Source organism: Glycine max, chromosome 6 (assembly GCF_000004515.6).
Source record: "Glycine max cultivar Williams 82 chromosome 6, Glycine_max_v4.0, whole genome shotgun sequence".
Taxonomy (NCBI): domain Eukaryota; kingdom Viridiplantae; phylum Streptophyta; class Magnoliopsida; order Fabales; family Fabaceae; genus Glycine; species Glycine max.
Genome location: NC_038242.2, coordinates 46399528 through 46420319, shown reverse-complemented (window position 1 = coordinate 46420319; position 20792 = coordinate 46399528). Strand labels below are relative to the sequence as shown.

Genomic DNA, 20792 nt, shown 5'->3' with positions numbered 1-20792 from the left:
TTATATAAATAATTAAGAATACAAAAAACTAAATTATAACTTTGAAGTCATTAGAGTTTTTACGACTTCAATATTAAAAAAAAAGGTAAAAATTGTGAATTTTTTTACAATTTCATATTTAAAAGTCGTAAAAATTCTTAAAACTTATTCTTATTTGAAAATTAATTCAAAAAATATTCTCATTTGTTAAATCTCAAATGGAATTACCATTTTCTTTTATCAAACCTCCCTTATTTTCCATTGGAACATGTTATTATTACAATTACAAATAACTTGACCCCTCCTATCGAAATACCTTTCAATCCATTAATTTTTACCAATAATGCTAAGAAAGGATATGATCATAGGTTTCAGTTTGTACAATTTTTTTAATAAATATTTAGAAGAAAAATTAAAGAAATAAAGTACATACAAAAATATATAATATATTGTCTTGTGATCTCAAGAGGAATTAACATTACTGCAGTCACCGATACCATATTTTCAAATAATCTTCTCTCATTTGTCTTGCTGGAAGCATAGTCGAGAATGGTTACTGGGGACCAAAATATTATTGTGATCTCAATTGGTAAAACTGAAGTTAATATGGGGGAAATACTACTACAAGTAATTTTAGTAGTACATGCTGGTGTGAAAATGACTTTCTCAACAGGCATATAGGTACTAGATAGTATAAGGAGCTCACAGAACATAGCAAAGCATTTAATTCAAGTTTCCATATTTGGAAAATATGATATCACATGCAGATTCCACTTTGATCTGTATTACTAGCTGGAAGGAGGAACTTCTACGGTTCAACAGGTTCAGCTATAATAACATTGCAGGGCAATAAAAAAAATCAATTTAAAAAGAAAATTCATATCAGTATATGCAATGAATCTTATTAAAACAAAAAATGGAATTTATATGCAAAGTTATAGTGTTTATTATTGTTTGGACAAATAATTAGTTGTAATTCTAAAAATTTGTTGCAATTTATGAACATTATTCTAAAGACAAATTGTACATTAATAAATTTAAAATAAAAAAAAAGACACATTATACAATAATATGTTGCCTTGCACTGATCTAGGTACAACAAATGCTAATTTTTAGTAAGCTAGGTGTGAAGGTTTGCATTAAAGTGGAATGTGCAGAACTCAGTACCAAACCCTAAACGAAACCTATGTGGCTGTTGCAGAACTCAGTACCAAACCCTAAACCATTTTGACAAATACATTCTCACTTTCCATAATTGTATCAGTGCAGGGAAATCCCATTTTGCTTCCAAAAAGCTTCCGATTGACGATTCTTCCTTTTCCTTGAAACAAGCTAAATGAATTTTATTAACACACAAACTTGCTAAAACCACAAGGAGACGTGGCCGAATTAAACAAGCACAACTTTACATAAATAGTTGCTGTCATGTATCAACAGCAACCTACCAACCAGAGGCACTCGTAATTAATACACCATTTCTATCACTCCCTCTTCCTCTTGGCTGCTGTTTGAACACTCTGTCAAGGTAAGGGGGAGAAGAGTGAGGCTGGTTTCTTCCTTCTAGCTAGTTACTTGCTTGATGATGATTTTCTTCTTGCTTTTCTTTATCTATTTTCTGTTACCGTTTGAGTTTTCTTGGTAACACTTTGGACTGTGATGTACTACTGATTTAATAAGTGTCTATTTTTCAGATGATTCTCTCAAACACCATGTCTGTGGTGTTTTAATCCATGGTGTTGTCGATCATCAACAATGGCATTGAAGCGATTTCGGTGAGCGGAGATTATCAAAGAACTGGATTCCCTTTCCAGCCCCTTAAGAACTGGATGAACGGTTAGTATAATATATACTTACCTTGCTCCTTGTAATATTTTTAACCATTCGAGTTAATTTCTTTTTTTCTTGTTCTTTTTATTATTGTTTAATGGAGTCGTATAGAAGCCAACAAAAACGGCATTTTGGTTTAATTTTCTAGGAGCTGAGAAACTATGAAGACTTTAATTCAATTTATTTCTGGGCTTGCATTTTCGTTTTTGCATGTCTACCATATTCTGCTTTAGGTGTTTCTGTAGTTAGTTGTCCGTAAAATTTTGGAAGTTGGGTCCCCCTGCAAACCACCAATCCCAAGATTCATAGTTTCCAATGACCATGGCATGAAATGAAACTATATTCACTTTTTCTAATTTCATAAATTATAGTTTTAATCATTGACTGTAAGTCTTCATTATTAAGAACTAGAAAGCAACTGTGTCCCTTTGAAAAGGATGAATTAGTGAAAATATTGTAAGCTTGTTTAAATTTTTTTTTGGTGGACATAGTAGGGGGTCCTCAATAGGCTATGAATTAATATTGCTCAAAGTGAATTAAGTCAGGATGCATTTGTCTTGGGGTTTGTATGGTGTGCTGGACCTGCTGGTTTTATGTACTCACTTGGAATGTATGATGTTTGGGTCCTAGATGGCTTATTTGCTTACTGGGTTTCATTTACCAAATTAGTGAAATGCAGATGGTTTGATCCATATATATGTAGCTTTTTTAAGTGGTTAACTGAACACGGATCTAATTTTATGTTTTATTGTATTGTATGTGTGTGTGTGAATGTTTTATTTTTAAAATATTATATGTCATATGATATGTTTTTATATTTATTGAATAACGGTTTTATAGATGATTTTTTATGCAATTTAATAATGTAAAATTAAATTTCTATTAATTTTAAATTATAACGAACATTTTTTGTTTATTAATTTTTTAATATATTTCATACGAATATTTATTATTTATTAATTTCTTAACTAATGTTTTTAAAACTTGACTCATGAATAGGACTTGAGAAAAATGACCTTTTAAAAATAGACCCTGCCTCTTAATTAATTTAATTTTTAATACTAGTAGGGATTGCAATGAATCGGGTAGGGATAGTACTACCAGTGGTCTTTTGTTATTCGTTTATATAAGTGGTGAGTTTTTGTTAAGTGGGTATTCATAATAGATATTTATGAGAATTTGTGGATATTTGTTAAGATATTGGTGCCCTCTTTTTGTAACATACAAAAGAAAATTAAGCATCTCAGTTACAAAACAAAGAATATCATAAATTAATTTAATATTTATTATAAATAGAAAAACAAAAATCGTTTTTTGTGTTATATGGGTATTTAAATTATATTTTATGTTTGAAATTTCTATTGTGTTGTATTATACGCAAAAATTGAAGAGGAAAAAAATGAAGAGAAAACATCCAAAATCATTCATTGCTTTTAACCCAGCCTAATCAATCTCTATAATCTACACAATGTCACTATCGCTCCATACAACATCCACTAGCTCAGTTATAATACATAAAAAATAAAAAAATACACAAGCAGTTGCCTAATCATATTTATCAAAGAAGAAAACAAGCAAGCATTAGCCAGTGCAAACTAGAGTGCCTATTTTTATTTTATTTTCTTAAAAGAAAAAGAAGTGAACGTAGCCATCTTTAAGCACCATTTTCCGTATCCACGTGATTAGGTAATTTCTCAAGCACTTGTGACCCAACTTATATCAGGTTCAGGTCCAAGCTATGCTATACATATTTGTTAAAAAAATCAAATCATATTTTAAAAAAAAAACAAAACTTATGTATCTAAAAAAAACTAAGCTTTAAGTAGTTATTTAAAAGGTTTTCCCATTATCTTGTTATTGTTTTAGTGTTTTAATGATAGCAAATATGTTGATATTTTAATGACTTTTAAAAAATTAATGTTATAATATACCTGTTTTGAAGACATTAATTTTACAAAAGAAATTAATATAAAAATAAAAAAAATGGTTCAACACATAAATGAGTAATATATTAATACTTTATTTTTAAAAAAAGTACTTTATTTGTACCTAAAAATACTTTAGTTTTTTCAAAAGAATGCAATACTTATCCCTTAAAATTCTACGAAAAGGCCAACAGTAAAGACAGGGACAATTGAATCCATCAAATGTATCTTGATTCTTGCCGGTAGCAGGCTCGTGCAAGGTGCAAATCAGCTAATGCGTTTGGATTTTTGTCAACACCTTATATATATATATATATATATATATATATATATATATATATAAGTAAAACTTAAAATAATTTTTGGTCTAAGTGCAGGTTTCTAAACAATTTGGATAAGCGAGAATTTATAAATTTACTTTTAAATAATTTCGTTTTATAAAGTGGAGTTTAATTAAAAATAAAGTAAATTCTACTTGATTTTTTAAAGATTATCTTTACAATAAAATTGAATATGAAAATTTTAACTTGATATAAATTAATACTTTTCTTAATTCAAAGTATATTTAAGTGGCGTTGGATTCGACTTTTTGGGATATTATTTTTTCAATGACAATAATAAGATTTTTTTAAATTACTTTACTATTTTTTATTTTTAATTAAAAAATTATTTATATATTTTAGGTTTACAATATTATGTTTAACTTAGTCATGTTTAATTAAGAATGAACCACAAGGGTCTTCTAATTGTAGGAAATTTGAGTAGTAAGTTAAATGTCGTAAGTTCTAGCATCAGAGGTAACCTTTGTAATAATAATAATAATAATAATAATAATAATAATAATAAAAAATAGACAATGGGTTCGAAAATGCAAAATATAAGTCAGACGTTCTAAAGGCCAGCTAGAATTAAATTATCAGTGTCTAATTATTAGTTTAAAGATCACATATAGAAACTAAATGAATTTTTTAAAAAAAAAAAATTATAAACAACGTTGTTAGTAGTACATTTTTATCATAGTCTTTAACAAAAATTATCTATTATTTTTCACTTATAAACTTTATTAAATTGTAAACAAAATCGTTAACTAGTGATGCCAAGTAAGGCGTGCAACACTAATGTGTGTTCCAAATCCCAATCCCTGCCAAATATAGAAGCATTAGCCAAATAGAAAAAACCGCCCAAGATTCTAAAGAAGAAAAGGAAAGCCAAAAAAATAAAACTCTTCAAAATACTATTTCTTTTATAATACTTTTTATATTCATTAAAATTTATGAAATATATAACATTATAAAAATATTAAATAAAAAGTAAAAGCTACACAATAATATATTAAAACATTAAACTATTGCTTGATGTCGGCATGTCGCTGAACTAACAAGTGAAAATAGACTCAAATTTTATAAATAAATTCTCAATATTGAATTTTGTGATGATTAAAAGTGATTAATCAAATTTTAGAGGAGATATTATGTATCAATGAGTTAAAAAATATTTAAACTACTTTTCTATAATAATATTAGTATGAAGTATCAAATTAATTAAAACCTTATAATAATAAAAACAAATTTGAAGTGAGTCAATATACAAGTATTGAATAGATTATGCGAAGTAGGAGGGAAGGGTGTTTATGTAATGTGTATGGACCCATCCAATCCTGTATGGTTTGTCTGTATTAATTTTCCTTTTCCTTCATACGTGCAGAGAGATTTCGTAAGCACCATTAGACCCATTCCCTTGGCATGGCTATCTTTCACTAAAAACCAAACACACCCTAATTTTCCATTCTCTCTAAACTAAACTTTCCTTCCATATCGTATTCACGTGGGTCTGCATGCCCCCAACAAAAACCCCTCCCAAAAACTATCCATTAATATTTAATACCATCCCTCTCCTTACCCTAATTTAACATCATACACCCAATCCATTTTCCTCTCTTTCTCTAGAGTAAGAGTATCATACCACTCAGCTCAAAAATTTAATAAAAAAAAATAGAGATTTTTTTTTTTAATTTTATAATTTTGGTGAAAATAGTAAGAGATAGAGAGGTGGGAATTGGGAAATATCTTACCGGAGAATGGGCGACGGCAGCATCGTGGGCCATCTCCCGGAGGAGATTCTGTTGAACGTGTTCGCGGCGGTTTCCGACACCCGCACGCGGAACGCGTTGTCGTTGGTATCGTGGAGCTTCTACCGGTTGGAGCGCAAGACGCGCACATCTCTCACGCTCCGCGGCAACGCGCGTGACCTCCACCTCATCCCGACCTCCTTCAAGCACGTCACGCACCTCGACCTCTCCTTCCTCTCGCCGTGGGGCCACGCGCTCTTCTGCTCCTCCTCCTCCTCCGCCGCCGCCGCCGCCGTCGACCACCAGCGACACCTCGCGCAACATCTCCGCGCCGCGTTCCCGCGCGTCACCTCACTCGCCGTCTACGCGCGTGACCCGGACACTCTCCGCCTCCTCCTCCTCTCCCCATGGCCGGAGCTCTCCGCCGTCAAGCTCGTCCGGTGGCACCAGCGCCCGCCGACCTCCGCGAACGAAGCCGACTTCGCTGAGCTCTTCAAGAAGTGCCGATCGCTCGCCTCCCTCGACCTCTCCTCCTACTACCACTGGACGGAGGACATCCCGACGGTGCTCGCCGCAAACCCTATCTCCGCCGCCTTTCTCCGCCGCCTCAACCTCCTAACAACCTCCTTAACAGAAGGATTCAAGTCTCACGAAATCGAATCGATCACCGCGTCGTGCCCTAACCTGGAGCACTTTCTCGCGGTCTGCAACTTCGATCGGAGATATATAGGGTCCGTCAGCGACGACACGCTGGTTTCTATTGCTTCCAATTGCCCAAAGCTATCGTTGCTTCACTTGGCCGATACGTCGTCGTTTTCAAGTCGCAGAGAGGAGGACGAGGGTTTCGACGGAGAAGACGCTAGCATTAGCCGCGCTGCTCTTATGACTTTGTTCTCTGGACTTCCTCTTTTGGAAGAGCTCGTGTTAGATGTTTGTAAAAATGTCAGAGAGAGTAGTTTCGCTTTTGAAGTGGTGGGTTCAAAGTGCCCTAATTTGAGGGTTCTAAAATTGGGACAGTTTCAAGGGATTTGCTTGGCCTTTGAGTCTCGGCTTGACGGAATTGCCCTTTGCCACGGGCTTCAATCGTTGTCTGTTGGTAACTGCGCGGACCTTGATGACATGGGGTTAATTGAGATTGCCAGGGGGTGTTCGAGACTGGTTAGATTTGAGCTTCAGGGTTGCAGGCTTGTGACGGAGCGTGGACTGAGGACCATGGCTTGTTTGCTTGGCAGGACTCTGATTGATGTCAGGGTTTCTTGCTGCGTAAACCTTGACACAGCTGCGACTCTCAGGGCTTTGGAGCCAATTCGCGAGCAGATTGAGCGGCTCCATGTGGATTGTGTGTGGAATGGGTTGAAGGAGAGTGATGGCCTGGGACATGGGTTTCTTAGTTTTGATTTGAATGGTTTGGATGAACAGGATGATGTGGGTAAACTCATGGATTACTACTTTGGGGGTGGAGAATGTGAGAACACAAGCAAAAGGAAGAGGCAGAGATGCGAGTATCAAATGAGGGTTCATGATTCCTTTTTGGAAAGCAATGGCAATGGTTTCTATGGCAAGAGCTGGGACAAGCTGCAGTATCTTTCTCTCTGGATAAAAGTTGGTGATCTCTTGACTCCATTGCCGGTGGCAGGGTTGGAAGATTGTCCCGTCTTGGAAGAGATTCGGATTAAGGTTGAAGGAGATTGTAGGGGGCAGCCAAAGCCAGCAGAGAGCGAATTTGGTCTCAGCATTCTGGCTTGTTATCCTCAGCTATTGAAGATGCAGCTGGACTGTGGTGATACTAAAGGTTATGCTCTCACGGCACCCTCTGGGCAAATGGATTTGAGCCTGTGGGAGAGGTTTCTTCTGAATGGCATTGGCAGTTTGAGTCTCAGTGAGCTTCATTACTGGCCACCACAAGATGAGGATGTGAACCAGAGGAGTGTGTCACTTCCAGCTGCTGGCTTGCTACAAGAATGTTACACTTTGAGAAAGCTCTTCATTCACGGAACAGCACATGAACATTTCATGAACTTTTTTCTTAAGATACAAAACCTTAGGGATGTACAGCTGAGAGAAGATTATTATCCAGCTCCTGAAAATGACATGAGTACAGAGATGAGGGTAGGTTCGTGCAGCCGCTTTGAAGATGCACTGAATAGGCGTCGAATATGTGATTGACATGTAATGTAACAACATCTTACAAGCCCTGACAATGGAAAAATTGCTTGGATGTAGAAAAAGTTTACGTTTTGGAGTTTCTGTCGATTATTAACATCTTTACTTGTCTTTTAGTTTTTATTTATTTCTGTTTACACTGTAATAACGAGACTCGTGTCCAATGTTTTAGTCAAGAATAAATCATCCTCTACACAGATTAGAAATATGTTGTTATTTTTTTCATCTCACAGATGTGAGTGATGGATATGAATTAACTTTCTTTCATAGCCCCAGAACTACAAGAGACTGTTAGGAACGCACCGATGCATGACTTCAAATATATATGTTTTCAGATAAGGAACAAAAATTCATAGTTTACACATCAGCCGAAAGCACAAAGTTACAACTCTACCCAAAGTTCACTATGTACAAAAGATAAAAACACTGGCATCAACACATTGAGTACTCGATGTCCACCAATCGAGAGAGAATCTCCTCACAACTTGGCCGTTCATGTGGTTCCGCCCAACACTCTGCATACAAAAAATCAAGTAATCAGTTATACTATATGGAATCTGAATATAATAAATATCATAGAAGCTAAAAAAGGCCTCGAATCAAGTCTTGAATATTTTGACAGTTGCATACCTGAAATCAGCCTGCCTAGCGGGCCATCAGGAATATCCAATCGAGCACCCTCATTAGCAACGGTATAAACCACCTAATCAGCAGATAAAAGAGTGTTAACATAAATAAAGAATCACAATTTGAGGAGCCAAAATTTTCAAGAAAGCATATCGGATATACAAACACATAATGGAAGATGAACAAATTGTCTACCAAACATACATACCCTCTCCGGAGGTACGCCTTCCCAAGGCCTATTCAAGGTGCAGAGCTCCCATATTATCACCCCAAAGCTAAAGATATCACACTTTTCAGTGAATGGTTCATTTCGAATTAGTTCAGGAGCCATCCATTCTGGGGTTCCAGCTGACGAGGAATCTCTCGTGGGGGATTCTGTTACTATTCTTGAAAGTCCAAAATCACATATTTTCACTATCCAATGCTTGTCCACAAGGCAATTTGCACTTTTCACATCACGGTGAATAATCTTCATACGATGTATGTGCATCAGGCCACTAGAGTCACCAACAAGGTATTATCGTGAATGTCAACAGATCAAATGCAATCCTAATAACGAATAAATTTTGACTGAAATGAAAGGTCATATGACACTTGATAATAATTTATATAGGTAATATATGCATTAATAAAGAGAAGGTTCTGAAAGTTATGTATAGCCCGAATCAAGTGTTTATCCGCGTGTTTGGATCTACAGTACTCAAGCTGGATGTGCGTCACCCAAAGCAACTTTTATACGTTAAAAATAATGTGAACATAGAGGAACACGGAACCAGGATGTTAAACCAAACATGCACACTTACCGGCATATATCCTGCAACATCTTTAGTCTTCTCCGCCAGCTAAGCTTCTTCTTTTGACCGCTCACATGAATCAAGTAAAACAAAGATCCCATCTCCATGTATTCAGTCACCATTGACAAGCGTGGGGGCCTTGTGCAGGCACCAAGAAATAAAATAACTGCATAAAATGTAATCACTTGATAAATAACAGATGTTCTCAGAAATCATGCTACATGAGATACTACTGTGACTATATATGCACAATATCATTCTTAAAATTTCAAGCAAAGAAGAATTTGGTCATAATTCCAGTTGTCAAAAATATCAAGAAATGTGCAAGATCAAATTAGTAAAAAGACCCATATAAATAACTAGTTAGGATGTTAGAGAGTACCATTAGGATGTCGAAGCCGACTGGGGAAAAAAAGACAAAAAAAGGGACAGGGAGTCAGCAAATGTTTGATGTAACAAAAAATTGCTTACAAACAGAAAATCAATGTAAAATACCTAAGAATGGATATCTCATTGCAGAAATCTTCCATGTTTTCAGTAGTTAAATCTTGCTCTAGGAAAACCTTGATTGCAACATCTGTGCCATTCCATATGCCACGAAAAACTTCTCCGAAGAACCCTGGAAAAGAAAAGAGAAACCACGTTTCATAAATTTATATGAACCTAGTTTTTCTCAGGGCAGTTCAAATCACGAATTTAAATGGATAGTTTCTGAATCATCAATGGGATTATATTGAGTTAGTAATGAATTAAGAAATTTACTAATAAACTGAGCAAACACAATTTCAATAATAATAGCATGTTATCTAATTTTATTTTTTCCCAAATACTGAGACTCCAATTCTGATTTCTTTATAAATTCCAAAAGTTCGTTATTTCCCTTATCATGGTTGATTTTGGGTTCCTCAATTACTAATTCTCAGCAAGATTTCTATACTAATATATTGATTATTCAATTTCTTTCCACCTTCCCTTGGCACTATTTCTTTGGCTGAAAATTACATATAGTTCTTCCTTTTTTTTCTTTTTCCTTGTTCTTCCTTTCATGGATATCACACACAAAACAACCCCTAACCTTGAAATTGTTGAAACCAGTAAAGAGAGGGTATAAAAGGAATTATTTTCAAGTGGGAAAAGTAAAATTTATTGAAGGTTTTTAAGGCACCATCTTAAATTTAAAACCAGAACGAAAAAATTAAGAAAATTTCTGGCTGGCTGTAACAGATCTGACCCAGATCTGTCTAGGTCTTTCACAACAAGAACAAATATACAGAAATCAAGCCTCAAGAAATATTTGGAGTCAAGTGATTCAGCCAGACACTGATTTGCAATCATTACAGAAATTCAGTCATGCTTAAATCATAGGTGATACTGAATTGCACTGCAAATATCATATGAATTCAATAACTACAAGGTGAAGGCTGAAACTTACCAATTCCAACACGAGTTCCAACAGTCAATTCTGTGAAATCAATATTCCATTCTTCATATGGTAACAGAGGTCTATTACTGAACATTGGTGATTCAAGGATTTTATTCCAAGTAAACTCCAGTTCATCATTCAATATATATTCTGACGCCTTGCTTCTCTCAGAAGCTTGTCCTCTATAATCATGCGGAGAAGAGGGTAACGACATTGCCTTTTGAGACGTCACAGGGTCACGCAAATATAAGGGGGACCTCTCATGGTGATTATCAAGATGGAAATTTGACACCTGTGATATCACATCACAGGAATCACGTGAAGCGAATTACACGGCTTAAAACGGAAGCTAATCCAAATTTTTATATATATAATTTAAATGTTAATATAATCGTCATGAATAAAACACTCAAAATAGAACTATGATTCTATTACAAATTATTGAAAAGTAAATCATACTACAGCTATCAGCAAATTTAGTAGTTGTAACGTTGTCTTATCATTAGAAAAATATCAGACTTAAGAATTATGATAGAATATTGATCTCTTCTAGATTGAGTGACACAATATGCTGAAAGATGCCACAAGCAGAGAATGAAGGCTTAAATAATAGCATACTCTATTGTTACAAAAACAATGCAGACATACATTTTTCTGAAGATCTGCACTGCTGGTTCTATCAATTGGAGAATGAGACAATGAACTATCACCCCCCTGCTCTCTCAGAAGACGATTTTGCTTTAATGTTTCATTCATCGCCCGGACAGCCCTACATAGATTAGATCCTGAGTTATCACAGTATTAAAACAACTTATTTAGTAACGACACACATACTACATTACCTATTAGGTTAAAATAGCGGATGATTATGCACTGAAAATTTTAAATAAAGGATCATTAATTCACTTGACCAAAGTACAAATATAATCATGCATTCTTTGAATTAGTTATTAGCTATTAGTTATTTATCACAAAGCAGGAACCATTTACAACAGTCCAGCCTCCAGCAATCTACAAATTAATCAATCAAATTAGTAAGTTGAATAATTACGAATACAGGTAAAGGGTACATGGTAGGGCAAGTACAGAGTAGTTAATCTTTTCTTCAGAAAAAAAAAGATTATGATCAAAATGTTAGAAATTTTGGCTTTTATTTAGCACAAAGTAATCAATACTAAATATGCAATAAACAATTTAACATTTATCTACACCAAGGACAGCATGCTTAGGATAAATGCATAATGGAGCAACAAGTAACAACCAACCTAGCAATATCATCACCAATCTCTGGTGTAATGCTGATACTTCTTCGTATCCTACGAGCTTCTGATGAGGAAGCACCATCTGACTTGTAGCTGGATCTGAAAAATGAACAAATTCATCTGTTTAAAAAAATTTGATGAAGAAAATTATTTTATAAATTCATAAAGTTACATAACGACATACAATAGCCATAATTAAAATATGCTATGCCCACACCATCAAAGTTATGAGTAGAAAAGGAAATAATCTATAAGTACCCACTCCACAGCACCAACTAGAGTGAGGATAGTATATTATTTACTTGGTGACTTAGTTTTAGGTTGTGTCAATTTAACCTGACAGCTCTTCAGATGAAATCCAACTAGCCAACATCATTGCTTTTATCAGAACTTGAACTGACACTGAATGTGAAATTATTAAAGATTTGAGCAGCCCATAAAGTTTCAATAAGTAAATGCAACACCATTAACTTAGAAACCATAAAAGTCAAAGGCGTGTTCTGATAAATTGCTCCATATAAATGATAAGTAAAATAGTGACAGTAACCCAAAATTGGATAGAAAGAAATTGAAGAGTTATGTAGCAATTGGTTTTCATTCAGTCAATAAGGGCCAGAATAAAAAATTTGAGTGAAAAATAAAGTAGCCAACACCCAACCACAGTAAGAGCAAGTATTAAGGCATCATAGAGGCATAAACCTTAGTGTAGACTGGTCATCAGCAAAATCTCTAAAAGCAGTCCTGTCACCACTAAGCTTGGACCGTCCATGAGCTCGCAATGATGGATGTTCTGGACTGCAAAACCAGAAATATTTGAATCTTAAAAGACAGCATAATTTAATATTCTAAGATAGTTTAGCATGTAGAATTCAGAGATCATTTAGGTACAGTTGGAATGGGAAGAATCAAAAGAATTCTCTGACTGTGTCGTTTTGAATTCTTTGAGAAGGGAGAAGGGAGACACAAAAGAATTCAGGCGGTTAGTCCTTCATTCTTTTGGAAAAGGGAGAAGAGAGACACAAAAAGAATTCAGGCGGTTAGTCCTTGGCGAATTCTTTTTGGCTCAGCAATTAGTTCCACACTTATTTTCATTTTCTCTTGGCTTTTATTCCTTACAGCTTAACTGTTCTTTCTTATTTCATAGACTTCAGTAATTTTAGGGGTTTTATTCTGCCAGAGATAAATCCCACATTTGGAAAGAGTAATCATCAATGAGTACAGCTAATCTATCCTATCAGACTGGGTACAGAATAATTTCTTTGCACAATTCCTCATACTGCAACATTATTTTTTTCTTGGCAACAACAGTAATTCTTTCATAAACACTCTAGGCTTCCCAGATAGAGACAGTCAGATGCAATAAAAAACCCTTAATGCCATCCATCCAAGTTAAATAAAAGACTTCATACAAATTAAATTTAAGAGAACTTTAGAAGCGCCATTCATTAACAATAAAATAACAAACCAAGATCATGAACAAAACCAATAATTGTTCTGAACGTAACATGCAAACTCATCAATCCAAAACACAAGGAAATTATGAATAACCTTGAACTAGCAGTCCTCTGTTCAGCAATGACCTTTCTCCGACTACGCCGACCAAATGCAGTTGCAATGTTGGGTTCACTATGAGAAAAACTGAGAATTGAAAAAACCATCAACAAGAAAGAAAAAAAAAAGGATCGTAATCAAAAAATGCATTTTAAAGTGAGATGGGGAAAAACTAGACAAGAAATGCTTTAATAGAAGAAAAAAAAATAACAATGTGAAAAGGCCAATATGTGTCATTTGAGAATAAGCAATGGAATGGAAGTATTACCTCAAATTCCTGTCCAGACTGGTATTTGATCGTAACATCATATTTCGCAGGGGAAGGCCTGATACATTTGAAGACACTTCAAATCTTCTATGGAATTGGAGGTTTTCCTCCTTTTCAACACTGTCAGAGGGGCCAAGAGAATTAATAGTGGTAAATTGGCAACACTTATAACTAACATAACAGATGGCCTAAAGATTATTATGGCAATCAATAGTAAGAGTTATTGATTAAAAGTATAAATGCAAAAGGAAAAGCTGGTCCTCCTATATTTCAATTGCAACAATGTTATTCTCGAAGTTTTCAAAATTCAAATTGATAAAATAAAGCCACCCTGTCAGTTTGATGCTGATATGGCACCATTTTTGCTTATGTAGCCTGTAGGCAATGGCATTTTGCCAACATGGCATAAAATTTGATGATGAGGCACTGTTCAATTGACTTTGCTGACTTGGATAGATGGCAACATGCCACATAAGAAACAAAGTGCCATATCAACAGCATCACTTCAACAAGGACTTAATTGCATGATTTAGAAAACTATGAGAACACACAATTAAAATTAGAGTACAATCAAATTTAAGAGAAGCAAAAGGAGGCAAAAATGTAACTGAGTCAAAACAAAAAGTAACCATTTTCCAAACCGCTTAGGATCTAACCTCTCTGAAACCCCATATAAAGGACTATTTGGTTCTAATGGTGAATCACAGGAATCATTTTCTGCAGAATCACTCTCTCCTGCTGCAGAAATATGTGTCATAAGAATTGACTTGGTTGATCGTGGTAATAATTGGCCAGGAAAACGCATAAGATCAACCAGCAGTTCCACAGTATTTAACACAACTATCACTGACATATGCTTGTAAGAGTCTACACATTCAGCAGCTCCATCATTTGGAAAACCCTGATAAAGAAAATGGCAAAACAAGACATCCTTCCAAATTAGAGATGATAGTAAACTATGATGCACATATACAATACGTGTATCAGATACGATACATATCCGATATGGCAATACAATTATTTAAAAATATATAGGATGTGTATCAGTGAAGTATCAAAGAATATCAGTATCGAATATGTATCCAATATGGATACGTGAAACAAATTGAAGTATCAGTGCTTCATACATAGTAAACAAAAATGAATATTTATCATTGATTCTTTTGCTAAAAATATTTTCATTAGAATATTAAATTGAAACTAGCAAAGAAATAGTTAACTGTATGGCAGAGTAGCTGCAATTGCAACAACCAAAGAAATCAGAGCTTACCATCATAAGCCTACTTTCAAGACCTACACTATCTGCTAATACTTTAAATAAGATAGCTCGAGGACAGCATGAACCGTGCCTGATTTGCCCCAGCATCTGGACACCACGATTCTCAAACATGTTGCATGATTCCTCAAGTGCAGCTTTTGCTGGACTTTCAACATTTGGGGGCTTATAAAAGTCAGAAACCTGTGCAGAAATTGAGGTGAAAATAAATGCTGAGCTCCTTTTTAATATGCTAATAGATAATTGACATTAATACACACCAACAAACTTGTAATTGATAATTAAAGAGAAATAACTCTTAAAAAAAACTACAATGACTAAATCAGAAAATAGAAGAAAATATAAATAAGTCAGTCCACTAAAATGAAAAAGTCTCTTGAAAATTAATAATGGGACGAGTTTGGAAAGTATTTTACATTGTAAAATATATTGTGGAAGGAAGAAAATCACATCAGATCAATGGAACCATAATAATATATTACAAAATCTGTACACAGTAAACACAAGCTACAAAATAAGAAGCAATAATAGTACATACTAATCCAGCTATCTTCTTAATCATCGCAGGTGGATTTGAATTCAATCCTCTAACTAATGCCACAATTAGTTGCTTCAACATAGATAACCTTCTATCTTTCTCTGCATCCACAACAATGACATCAGCCCTAAAACCTTCTCCACCCATAGCTTGAAGCTCATCCAAAGTAGGAATACTATCAAAAAGTTTCTTGAGTCTTTTCTCCTGCACATTTTAGTTACATGTGAAGAACAGGGATACTACATAAAAACCACACAATAATGCCATAAATGAGCAGAAAGTCATTAGTCATTACAAAATATTTAAAACTATATTGCTGAGTAAATTGCTTGTACATCTAATTAACCATAAGAACTTAAGAAAATACATGTAGAGATATATTGAACAAAATGGGCTAAAATATGATTATTTTCAACAGGGAAACTTCAATAGAATATGTATCATAACTACATCAAATTCCAGAGTATACTAAGTTTACCTCTTCCTGCAAAACTAAATGATCCTCTCTTTAACAATCACTTATACCTCTAATGAAAGTATGATGCTATAAACACTAACTACTTTGCAGTCGCACATGATAACTACACAATCTTATCCCTTGCCTCTAGTCTGCACCAGGCAAAGTAATTAAGCGGCGACAACTTTAGCCTTGGCATGCACATTACTATTTCAGTTCCATTAATTACTTTAAGTACAGTACATACTACACCACTCACACCCAAGTAGCTGCAAATGATCTTCCAACAATTTATATAATACATATATTCAATGATTTTCCTAAAAATGCTGCTACAAAGGGGTCATCTTTTCCATTTTTTATTAAAAAGTACTTATTAAGAGAGGAAGAAGAAAATAGTACAGAGTAAAACAAAAACAAATACTCACCGGAATGACTGAATAAAAACCATTGGGTATTGGTTCTGAAAGCATTCCAGTGCGCCACAGGATTTGTGACGCCTTCTGAGGTGACATAACATCCTGGTTAGAATGTCTAGGTGATTCTTTATTATTTAAGGTTTCATCTTGAGCGCTCAAAGAAACAGATTCGAATTTGTCAACAAAATCTGAAGGCCACCATGACATGTTGGATGGCCTTCGCTCTGGTTGCCCGGCATCTTCTCGTGTCTCTTCCATGTTTTAATAATAAAATTAGAATGTAAAACCATTTCGCCACACTCCTTAGACCATAAGAAACATATCAAAGCTAAAGGTAGCTCTACAACCACAAATCATCGAAACACATACTTTTGCAGCTCCAACTGCTTCAAGCTGGAGGCCACGTAACCTGCATAAACCAAATAACAAGGTATAGGCATATTCTGATGCAAAATTGGTAGTTCACTAAAGCAAGAAGAGGCCCTTTCACCTTAGTATCAAACACTCAGGCATAAACATTGAATGAGTATCAGCCGTCACTCAATACCAGTACTTATATCTTTTTCGTTGCACATCCAAAGGCAAATCTTGGAACAAAACTAACATCTCCAAAAGTACATCTATTTATATTTATTCCATTTATTCAGTATCAGTATACCAAATATTCTCTCTTCAATCAAGCATCTTCATTTTGGTTTTTATTATTTAATCTCATCCATAACTTCCCAATTTCCATCTAAACCGACTATCCCTACTCAAGTCTCCAAGACTACTACTCTCTTCTCTTTTCCAAACTCAACTATACTCTCCTCAACCGACTTGCCGTGTTTTAGGCGCATAAAGAAACAACAGAGAGGTTCAGATTTCAATTTAAATCATCTCATCTTACAATCCTTTCATTAATATTAAAGCATTTTTATAACTTAATCAGCGGCGCCAATAACAACAAGATTCAAATTATTATCGCATCCGCACAATAAATAATAAAAAAAAGGATCTATCACGGTATTACTGCAATGACAACAAACAACAGTAGGATTCAGAAACCGCCTACTACTATAAAAGAGTCTTCTCAAGTCTCAACTATAGAAGCAGAGGCGAAAACGGAAAACCTCGCATCGCAATTTCAAAGCTAATCCATACAACGAATCTAATTTCCAAAATTGAGAACCGAGCTAGAAAAAAAGATAGCATCTACATTGCACGCAGACTCAAGTTCATTCACTCCAAGATTCAAATCGGCAACAAGCAAAAGAAAGAAAGGAAGAAAGAGAAAAACGAACATTAGATTGTACCAAAGAAAGCATCACGAATGAACAAACAAACAGTAACGGAATTCAAATTGCCGCCAAGACGAAAAGACTAAAAGCGAAGAACGCGTTGACGAAGAAGAGAGAGAGAGAGAGAGAGAGAGAGAGAGAAGGTGTTTTGTACCGGCGAGAGATCCGAGCATTTGAGCGCAGAAACAGCGTGTCGTCCAATAGCATTTAAATGTGAATGAATCTGTTTGGGGGGTTTTATAGCAAGGCACGCACGGGGGCAGTGATGATAATAATAAGGGGTGTGGGGGAAAAAGACAGAAAGGAAGCGCGATGATGGAAATTAGAGGGATTTGATGGTTTTTTGGGTTTAGGATTGACGGAAGGAGAAAGCGATGGGCCTTTGCTTGGGTTTGGAATTGGGAGAGAGAGACGAGTTGAGAGAGGTCACGTGCGAGCGAGAGCGAGAGAGAATTTGGGGACCAGCTAGTAAAAGACTTTGCTATTCTAGTCTTTGTAAATTGTAGTAAGTCTTTACTTCCACGTGAAATCAACAATTCTTCCCTATTCTTCACTTCTTCTCCTTTTCTTAATTACCCTATATTCTTCTCTTTTTTTTTACTTTTTATATTATTTTACATAACTAAAAAAATGTTTATATTTACTCAAAATGAAACAATAAATTCTGAGTAAAAAATGAAACAGTAAATTAAGAAAAAAAAAGTTATACACTTAAAGCATAAAAAATTTTACATAATCATCTGATCACAATTCATCTGTTAAGTTTATTAACTCTTAAAATTACTTTCAATAGTAACTTGTAATTGAATTGAATGACAGTATAAAATTATTTTTCAATATCAGCATAGACATTAAACTCAACTTAATATGAGGAAGAGTTTTAAATATTTAAATGAATAATATGCAACTATATAGTTTTTTTTGTCCTAAGTCCAAGATAATAAGTTTATCTCAGTTCACTAGTTTAGAGACTAACCGTGTTCGTGTTGAGTAATTGTCACTGGCCCAAGAAAATTTTGCACATACTAAAAATTGAATATAAGTTTTTTTGTTAAATATATAAATTATTCTCTTTTATGTAAACATAATGATATCTTAAACCATCGCGTTAATTATTTGGGTTAATTACACATTTTTAAGTGAATATACAATTATATATTGTTATATATTGTTATCTAATCGTAATTCAAATGAAAAAAAATTATAAAAAAATTCACACAAAAAAATTATTCAAAAATCATATAATCTTAATATATTATATTGTTATATACTACTTTATTATTGTTATTCTATATATTTTCTAATATTGTCTAATTCAGTTTTATTTTATATTATTATAGTATTAAGTTTTTTTATTATTATATTACGTATATTAGAAATAGTAATAAAAAATTACTATTGATAAAAGTTGCAGAAAAAATAATAACATATAAACGAGGAATGACAAACATAGCATGGCATGATTTGGCAGATCACGTTGTATTTGTTAATCCATGACTCCCCGTCAAAAAACAAATGTTGTAAGAATTAAAATCATATAATAATAGTATAAATTTAAATTAATAAAACGTTACTCTATTTAACAATCACAATATAATTGTATATCATAAGTAATATAATTAGAAGTTATATTATTACAATATTATTACCTTTTGTATAAATATTTCTCAATTGAAGATTGAAAATATTTTATTCTAACTATAAAAATAATCGAAATGACTTTTAAATTTCACTATCATCAATAATCAAATTTGTATTTAAAAGACCTAACTACCAAACTTTATTGCTATTAATATCGGATTTGGCCTAAAGTGTAAGAAAAGTATTAATTAGTAAATTCTCAAATACACTTTTTCAATACATTATTTATTATAAATTAAAATATATTAGAAACTATAAAATTAGAAATATAACATTGAATTTAAAGTATAAGACATACATAATTTTATAATTTTTAATAAATTTTATCTAATCATAAAGAAAGAGCATGTTATTAATATTTTTTTATATATAATATAGCTTATCTAAATTTCAATCGTTTATGAAAAATGTTAGTAACATGTTCTAACATACTTTTCCATTATTTTAAATTTATTAACATTTAAAATATTTTAAATAAGATTTACTAAATTTCAGTTATAAATTTGTCATCAAATCTCATACATTGATTAAAGAATCACAAGTCAATCACGATCAATTGCCATATATGAAATTCTTGCTGACTAATTTTTTTAAATGAAAAATGTTATGAAACACTTCATATGATGGAATACACTTTTACTGCATCTCAAATTATTTATCAATTTTATAATTATTTTTATAGATAGGTACATTAATAAAAGTTTAATGGTACTCATAACATGCACAAAATATTGTAAGAAAAATAAGTAAAATTAGCTTACACTTTAAATTAAAATTAAAATATGTGAAATAAAAATTATGTCCCTCTCTCCTGACTATTATTAACTTAAAAATATATCCCAATGATCTCAAGGTAAACTTGAAAACTATAAAAGGAAATGTTACATAAAAAAAAAAACTCATGAATTACCCATAAAAACACTAAAATAATGGACTTAAAAGAAGAAAAATCTAAATAAATAATCACTAAATGCCAACCATACACAAGCTAAAACAAACACTTTTGTATGAATAGTATTTGGTACAAGTTGGTACGATCTTAGTGGACCATAGAGGTCAATAATACTCAATAGACTCCGATCGGTTCAAATCCTTGATCAAGCTGCCATGCACTTGGAGAATTAGTTTATTTAGCTATCTCTAATGATCAAAAACTTAAATATCCACTTTGAATATTTTAAAGCATAAGAAATTAATTTAGGTGATTTCTATAATGTCACATTAGATTTAAGACTCTTGTATACAATTTTGTTTCAATGATAACAATATCAAACAACTCATTTTTTTTTATATT

General features: G+C 33.4%; 2 protein-coding genes across 3 annotated transcripts; one reads left to right on the top strand and one right to left on the bottom strand.

Moving 5' to 3' along the window:
- Positions 1-5373: 5373 nt before the first annotated feature.
- On the top strand, positions 5374-8168 carry LOC100813298 (F-box protein MAX2). The gene has a single exon (XM_014776780.3). The coding sequence runs from the start codon at positions 5809-5811 to the stop codon at positions 7963-7965; it is 2157 nt and encodes a 718-aa protein (XP_014632266.1). The 5' UTR covers positions 5374-5808; the 3' UTR covers positions 7966-8168.
- Positions 8169-8272: 104 nt separating this feature from the next.
- On the bottom strand, positions 8273-18315 carry LOC100806527 (serine/threonine-protein kinase EDR1). 2 transcript variants are annotated; one of them, XM_014776779.3, is made up of 17 exons: positions 18012-18315; positions 16587-16986; positions 15702-15905; positions 15158-15346; positions 14544-14788; positions 13888-14007; positions 13617-13694; positions 12768-12863; positions 12072-12167; positions 11455-11575; positions 10816-11098; positions 9879-10002; positions 9766-9785; positions 9393-9549; positions 8798-9086; positions 8593-8665; positions 8273-8477 (listed from the first exon to the last, which is right to left on the bottom strand). In XM_014776779.3, the coding sequence occupies exons 2-17, from the start codon at positions 16833-16835 to the stop codon at positions 8395-8397; spliced, it is 2427 nt and encodes an 808-aa protein (XP_014632265.1). In that variant the 5' UTR covers positions 16836-16986; positions 18012-18315; the 3' UTR covers positions 8273-8394. The 2 variants fall into 2 exon arrangements, with proteins under 2 accessions (XP_014632265.1, XP_003527345.1); XM_003527297.5 differs by having other exon boundaries at positions 13617-13706; positions 18012-18314.
- Positions 18316-20792: the final 2477 nt, after the last annotated feature.

Coding starts and splice junctions, on each gene's coding strand:
- LOC100813298 (XM_014776780.3), top strand. CDS start 5,809: ATGGGCGACGGCAGCATCGTGGGCCATCTCCCGGAGGAGATTCTGTTG.
- LOC100806527 (XM_003527297.5), bottom strand. CDS start 16,835: ATGGAAGAGACACGAGAAGATGCCGGGCAACCAGAGCGAAGGCCATCC. Junction 13,707..13,887: donor AGTCTGGACAGGAATTTGAG/GTAATACTTCCA, acceptor TTCAATTCTCAG/TTTTTCTCATAGTGAACCCA. Junction 10,003..10,815: donor TGGAACTCGTGTTGGAATTG/GTAAGTTTCAGC, acceptor TTTCTTTTCCAG/GGTTCTTCGGAGAAGTTTTT.